This window comes from Myotis lucifugus, unplaced genomic scaffold, assembly GCF_000147115.1.
Source record: "Myotis lucifugus unplaced genomic scaffold, Myoluc2.0 scaffold_351, whole genome shotgun sequence".
NCBI lineage: Eukaryota > Metazoa > Chordata > Mammalia > Chiroptera > Vespertilionidae > Myotis > Myotis lucifugus.
In genome coordinates, this window is record NW_005871399.1 from 1,032,900 (window position 1) to 1,040,977 (window position 8,078).

Here is an 8,078-nt window from a genome sequence, read left to right on the forward strand (position 1 = left end):
CTTTTTTTTTTTTTTTTTTTTTTTTGGCCTTTTAAAGGCTGCCGCGTCAGGGCAGGCACATTTTGAAATAGTATTTTATTATAAGTTGCTTTTTAATCTGTTCTTTATATTCTAGTTAGGTCATTACATCAATTTTTAATTACTGGTGTAGGAGGTTATAGCATTGATAAATTTGAATTCAAGATTTTGAAGAGGGCACAACTAAATATCTGTTATAAAAGGGAGCACTGGGAAGAAAATTTAAGGGAGGAGCTTAGCCCATTCAAATGAAAATGCTGATACTTACTAGATCCATAAATTCTGATAGTTTTAGGCATTTATTAATTCATTTATTTGATACAAATTTATTTATTATATATATGCACTGGAAGCAAAGCAAGAAAGCAGGCCTTTAGTAACAAATCCCTGTGAACTCTATAGCCTTAAGGTTACTCACATCAGAATAACACAATTCTAAAACCCCTGGCCTGGAGAGCTCTGCGTCCCATCACATCTCAAAACGACACGCTTGGTAACGATACTTGAGCTGCAGCTAAGGCTGGTACTCAATTTCTCCCTCAGGTCCCTCAAAACATACTCCTAACTGTCCCAGGAAAAAGCCCAGTCTCACTGCTGGCTTGGCCTTCCATAGCTTTAGAGCTGACCAGTTAAAGTTAAAGGAAACTTCATCAAATTTTTTAAATTTTTTGCAAAGGACATTATCAAGAAAGTAAAAAGACAACCCACCAGAGTAGGAGAAAATATTTGCAAATTATATGTTTGATAAGGGTATAGTATACAGAATACAGTATATAAAGAATACTTACAACTCAACAATAAAAAGACAATCCAACTTAAAAATGGGCAAAAAATTTCAATAAACATTTTTCCAAATAGATATTCAAATGGCCAATAAGCACAAGAAAAATGCTCAGCATCATTACTCATAAAGGAAATGCAAATCAAAATCACAGTGAGATACCACTACTTCATACCCACTAACATGGTCAGGGCGCATGCCTGGGTTGTGGGCTCAATCCCGGTGTGGGGCGTGCAGGAAGCAGCCGATCGATGATTCTCTCTCATCATTGATGTTTGTCGCTCTCTCCCTCTCCCTTGCTCTCTGAACTCAACAAAAAAAATATTTTTAAAAAAAGAAGCTACATATGAAAGGCCACATAGTCTACATATATACATGATATGTCCAGACCAAGCAAATCCAGAGACTGAAAGTACCCTAGGGGCTTAAAGACGGAGGGAATGGAGATGTGACTGTTAACTGATATAGGGCTTCCTTTTGAGGTGATGAAATTAAAATTAGATGGTGGTAAGGTTGCACAACCTTATTAATCTAATAAAAACCACCGACTTGATTGCTTCTCAGTCTTTTGGCTAAAATCAAGTGTAAAAACCACTGACTTGTACACTTTAAAGGAGGAATATTATAGTCTGTGAACTTTATCTGAACAAAAATCAAAATGATGGAAAATGACATAAAACACCACAAAGTTGTGCAAAGCTACTTTCCAAACAGTTCAAGCAGAGTTTCTCATTAAAAGCTGATTTACTGTGACTAAGTATCAACAATGGGCAGCAGGGATGGAACTGAAACCTTACCTGTAGGAACAAATAAGGTATGTCCCTGCTTTACCACACATTTGTAGCATTTATCCACCTTATCTCCAAAGAACACCTCACTCTGGGTCACAGATGAACTCCAAGACTCATAGAGTGCCAAATTTTCATCTGTTGGCTTTATCAAATAAAAAATCTTCTCACCCTAAAAGGAAATATCACACAGTTATTAAAAAGAAAAAAGCCATTCTTAGGATGGCCTACCTTGATGCAATTTCCCAATACAATGACCTAAATTAAATAAGATAATTATTAGATTTTTTAGGCTCAAAAAGACATATTTCACATGCCTGATCAAAAGCTATTGCCCTTAACAAGCATCTTCACAAGAGCTAAAGCTCCTCCTTCCAAATATGACAAGGAGTCAATAAAGTAGCGTTGAAGAAATAGTTATGAGAAGAAGGTAAAAAAAAAAATCACAAACATCCTACTGATCTCATTTTCAAGGTATAGAAGTAAATACACGTTAACAGACCCCAGGTTACAAAGAGTCATTTCTAAAATTTTGCCCTTTCTCCTAAGATCTATAATATAATGATTATTTTTAAAGACCTGCAAATCAACTTCCTTTAATGAACTATAACCCTTGGCTTTCTCATGGAGAAGAGAAATAGGAGCTCAAGGACACAATATCATATACTATAGTATAGAGCATTGCTGATGCACAGGCATTTAATATAGACAAAGATTTGGTTCTAGATCAGCACTGCCCAACAGAATGTCCTATGATGATGGAAATGTTTTATATCTGTGCTGTCCAATACAATAGTCATAAGCCACATGTGGCTACTGTGATAAGTCAGAAAGGCATAAAATACTAATTCGTAAAATACTAATTTAAAATTCAGTTCCTCATTTGCACTAAAATTCAGTTCCTCAAGTGAGGAGCTGAATTTTCAATTATATTTAATTTTAATTATTTAAAATTTAGCCACATGTGGCTAGTAGCTACTGTGAATAGTATAGTGCCAGATAAAACAAGGTGAATATAAGCTGCCAGGAAGAATTAGTATTTCATGGACCTTCCTGACTTATCCAACTAGCTGTCTTAGCCTAATTTTAAGGTCAGAAGCAATTATTATTACTGTAATTTTGCTCCTCGGGGATTGATACAGGGATTAAGTGATAATTGATGAGGAAGAGACAAAAGGCTACTAGAGACCAACTTATAAGATAATGGCCCAAAAAAAGGAATCTAAATATAAATTAAGCACTCATAGCTCCTTTATTACTTGGGATTAAAAAAATTCATAACATTTAAAGGTAAAATGACAGATCCTACTTAAAAAGTACAAATACTTCCCTCTTTAAAATGTCATTTTCAGCAAATAAATGCACCCCTGGAAAAATAGGACTATATATTTTTATCAATAAGAGAACAAAGAAATACCCCAATCTTACCCAGAGGACATGGTACCAAACTGAAGTTCCACCAAAGTCAATGTGGAAATCTGTGTAGCTGTCTTGAACTCCCATTAAGCAGTATTTCTGAACAAATGGCTTGGGAAAGACTGAATCATCTGGCCAATAATTTTCCACCCAGGAAAGTTTTCTGGCTATGTCAGGGACCTCCACCAATTCAGACATCCTTTAAAAAACAAACACACATACACACACACACCCACATCACGCAAATTAAAACTTCTTAAAATGTCATCGCCCATCTCAACCCAAACCAAGAGATTAACTGGAAATCAAGGTTAACAACAATACTTCAAGTTTAAACCCATTGTATTTCTAAACATTCTCTGAGGATGCCAAAGCAAAATTTACAATGCTGCTATCACTGGAGCGCTTAAGAAGTCGCAATTAATCTTCTTACTAAATAAATTTAGCATTTAACTACATTTAGCTAACACTCAGAAGGCTAACCCAAAATGTCCAGAACTACTCACTTTGTATCTGAAAATTCAAGGCTGATCACATTTAACACTTTTGGTCTGTTAGGGTTCATGAAGTATTTAACATAATTGTGAAGTGTCATTTTGCTGTCTGCCTGCCTTGCCACATCAATGACATCTATCACTTTGTCACCACCTGCAGAGAAAAATTATAGTCTTATTATTGGGCTTAAAAGTTACATCAATAGATGCCCTAAACAAAAATATATAGCTTAGACAAAGAGTCTTCCTATATCCTTAATTTTTAAGTCCAACTGGAACTTTTGAAAAGGAGGATGGTTTTTGAAGGAAAGAAAGTAATTAAGACAGAGATGCATAATTACTAGTAATACTGAGTGTAAAAACTTGTATGTTTGCATATGCCAATGATTTCTTGTGTGCAGCTCATAATACAAAAATACATTAGACTGGTCTGTAGAAACTACCAGATGCTCTGAGTTTCATTTCTTCACGTATAAAATGAGGGGGACTGCCTTTTCCCTTTCACCTCTATAACACCTAACATTCTAAGTCTACCATTTTGAAAAACTGATCAGTCTATTGGGGGACAAGTTAACTAGGACAAACAATTTCTGCTTGCCTGGTAGTCTTCTCTTCTAATACTCTGCTTCAAGAAAATATTAGTAGTTACGAAGCAAAAATCAGTCATATTAGTGTCTGTGGAATGAGTTCTCAATTGGGATAAATTTTACAAATTTCCTGCAAAATCATGAGGTGTTGCTTGCACACCACTGCATCACCACCCTAGGAAACACAATCAGTATTACTATGTCCTACAGGACATTGTAAATATAGCAATGCTTAACCAATCTGAACTATAAAACAAATAAATGCCATTTTTTTATTTTAATGTAATTTTATATATGTTAAATACCTAGTAGACTTTATTTTATACTTAAAAGGCAAGACAATTCTGTTAAATGAAGGGCTTTACAGTACTAAAAAGTTAACTATCAAATAGTTTGAACATTTTTTCCCTATACTTACATTACACTATATTTATTTTACAGTGCTAAGTAGGCAAACAGATTTAGGTTAAACCTCAGCTTCATCCCCTAATTTATCAAATATTCAAAATCACCTGAAGTGAAGTCATGCCATTTAATTGAATCTCCTCTCTGAAACAGTTATCACTGAGAACTGTCAAACTGAAGGCTCAATAAAAGGACAAGTTCTCAGATACATAACGTATTACAGTGGATGTGCAGTTTTGAGTCAAGTTAAATTTGAGATCTAATCCTCAAATAATACCTATCTATTGCTGATGAGGAATGAGATCTATATGTAGTCAGCTTTATCTATAAATACCATGAGAATAAATAAAATAACTAAAAATGTCAACAGATGAATGATTTTCCCCTTGTTTCTTATGCCTTTCTGGGCTTCAAAGTAACAAATTAGGTCCAGACATCATTAAATGGCAACATCACCAAGTCATAAATATAAAAACAGGTTTGAAAATATCTCTTCTTGCACCTGAATGCTACAAAGGCCTAAATCCAATCCAGTTCCCCACTGTCTTTTTCCCAGTATCTGTAGCTACTCCTCAGTAATAGTTTTTCCTAGAAAGTACCAGAAAATTTGATGACAACAAAAAAAGCAGCAGGGTGGATCTCAGGAAATAAGAATAGGCAAAATGTTTCATTCTGTTTTTTTCACAATGGTAAACCTGCTGAGAAAAAAATAGTTTTCAACATAGGTGATATTGAATTGCATCTTTCCTGATCCAGGAAACTGAACTAAATTAACCTTTTTTCATTCAATTTTTAATATTGTTAGGACAATATCATTTTTACTTTTACCATGTATTCACAAGTACTTAAAGGAATCAAGTTCGTACCTACATGACGTTCCACATCCATAACAGAAAATGTAGCTGCAGGGAGCCTGAGTCCTAGGTCATCTAACTTGGGGACCATAATAGGGACCTCAAATCCATGTTTCTCCAGATATCTCTGTGTCAGCTGGCTGCCGTGCATCTTCACAATGATCTCATCGGCACTAAGGAAAACGGAAGAGTAAAATGTCATCTTTGTTAAGTTCAGTTTAAAAATAACTCTGGTAATGAGTTAGTTCATATACTACATTATTATCTTATCTATATCAGTGATTCTCAACCTGTTATACCTAATTCCTCTTTTTAGAACAAATGTTGTTTAAAGTAAAATTTATAATTACTTCAATATATAGAACTGAAAATACATCCTATATAATAAAAGCCTAATATGCTAAGTGTCCAGTTGACTGGTCAGCTGTTCAACCAATCAAAGCGTAATATGTTAATGATATATATAAAAAAATAAATATGTTCATGATATGCTAAGGCCGCTCAACTACTCACTATGACCTGCACTGACCACCAGGGGGTAGACGCTCCGACTGGTAGGTTAGCTTGCTGCTGGGGTCCAGCCAATCTGGACTGAGCGAAACAGGCCAGACACACCCTGGAGCCCTCCCACGGTCCCTTTCCAGCTGGCCAACCTCCCATGTCTCTCCCTGGCCCCAGTCGTGCACCAGTGGGGTCCGTCAGCCTGGCCTGTGCCCTCTCATAATCCCGACCCCTCAGGGGATGTCAGAGATGTCGGTTTCGGCCCAATCCCACAGGCCAGGCCAAGGGACCCCACTGGTGCACAAATTCGTGCACCAGGGTTCTAGTATTATATAAAATGCCTTAAGTATAACAAGAGAAAAAAATAGTTCATAATAAAAAATGTATTTCAGTATGTAAATGTTTACATAAGCCACAGTAGAAGAGATAATAGAATAATAGGATGCGGATTCCAAAATGGTGGTGGAGTAAGTGAAAGCTACACTGACACTCTCCCAGGACCAAACTGGAAATACGACTAAAATACAGAAAAACCACTCTGAAAAATCAACTGGAGAGAACCCTGATAACCAAAGATGGAAAGTGGAAACCTCATAGAGACTGGTAGGAAGTGCAGAGGCACAAAAGGGCTGCCCGGGCTCCCACAGAGAGCAACTGAAGTTCTGAAGGGATATCTCAGAGCTGTGAGGGGGTTCCCACTGCGAACTCTGGGGTCTTTTTTTTTTTAATTAATTCATTTCAGAGAGGAAGGGAGAGGGAGCAAGAGATAGAAACATCAATGATAAGAGAGAACCATTGATTGGCTGCCTACTGCACACCCCCTACTACAGGTGGAGCCCTCAACCCGACATGTGCCCTTGACCACAATCGAACCCAGCACCCCTTCAGTCCGCAGGCCAACACTCTATCCACTGAGCCAAACTGGCTAGGGCAGAATTATGGGGTTTTAAACTCCAAGCTGGGCTTCCCAGCCCAGAGAACCAGAACTGAGAAAGGTGCCCACAGAACATCTGTCTGTGAAAAGCAGCAGGGTTGCTGTCTGCCAGCAAGAGAATGCTGGAAATGCAGGCACCCTCTTAAAGGGCCAATGCACAAAATTTTCTGTGTAGCCACTCACTTTGGGCTCCAACAGAGGGAAGGTAGAGTAGACTGGAGCAGTGTGAGCAGAAGCCAGGATTGAGGGCTCTCGGGTTGGAGATCAGAGGGCAGCCACCCCGGTTTCCTGTCCTGAGTCATTTCCTTGCGCTGCTGAGGACATATTTCTCTGGCTGTGGACCTTTGCTATCCAGGAGGTTTTTGCCTGGGGGGAAGGCAGTTACCCTACCCTGTTGGAGACCTCTTGCCCCACCCTGTGGTCAACAGCCTAAGGCTAATAAGTTTGAGTGTCGTTTGAGTGTCAATGGGACTGCAAGCAGGAAGAGTCCCTGGAGGCTTTGAGTCTTTGCCTGATCTAATCCCAGGCCCGGGGCTAGGAAAAGCATATCCTGGTAAACATTTTGGTTCTCTCCAAAGACACCCAGCCCCAGCAGAGGAAGCCACAAGCTATGGATTGCTGATAGCTCCAAACAGAGTACTCAGGGCCAATCACAAACAGTGTCTAGCATTGTCCTGCACTAGAGACTGGGAGTAGTAGCAGATCTACCTAATACAGAGAAACAAACCTAGACAAGTAGCCAAAATGGGGAGACAAAAAACAAGCCCCAAATGAAACTCCAAGCTGGGCTCCCAGAACTGAGAAAGGTGTGTCTGGCTGTGGGCCTTGAATTATCACAAGATAATTCTCCAGGAGAAGAATTAAATGAAATGGAGATAAGAAATTCATCAGACATAAAGTTCAGAATAATGATGACAAAGATGTTCAACAGCATGAGAAAAGATAGTAACTATGAAGAATGACATAGCACTAATAAAGAACACAGTGGAAGGAATACACAGCAGATTAGGGGAAGCCGAGGATTGGACCAGTGAATTAGAAGATAGGTTAGAAAAAAATTACTCAATCAGAGAATCAAAAAGAAAGAAAAAACCATTTAAAAAACAGGAGGACAACTTAAGGGAGCTATGGTACAACATGAAACTTAACAATCTATACTAATAAAAGGGTAATATGCTAATTAGACCAGACATCTTCCAGACGTCCTTCCGGACAAAGCCACGGTGGCAGGGGCCAAGGCAGAGGCGGTTAGGAGGGGTGATCGAGGCCAGCAGCGGGGAGCAGTTACAGGGTGATCAGG

At 38.3% G+C, this 8,078-nt stretch overlaps 1 protein-coding gene across 1 annotated transcript in view; it reads right to left on the reverse strand.

The window, feature by feature from the left end:
• Positions 1-8,078, reverse strand: part of KDM7A (lysine demethylase 7A) — a gene marked incomplete at its 5' end in the record, with an annotated part of 99,962 nt that overhangs the window by 34,675 nt on the left and 57,209 nt on the right. Inside the window, 4 exons of the mRNA XM_023764829.1 lie at positions 1,597-1,759; positions 3,016-3,202; positions 3,510-3,651; positions 5,356-5,516. Of these exons, the coding sequence (XP_023620597.1) occupies positions 1,597-1,759; positions 3,016-3,202; positions 3,510-3,651; positions 5,356-5,516 (653 nt within the window). The remainder of the gene's footprint in view (positions 1-1,596; positions 1,760-3,015; positions 3,203-3,509; positions 3,652-5,355; positions 5,517-8,078) is intronic.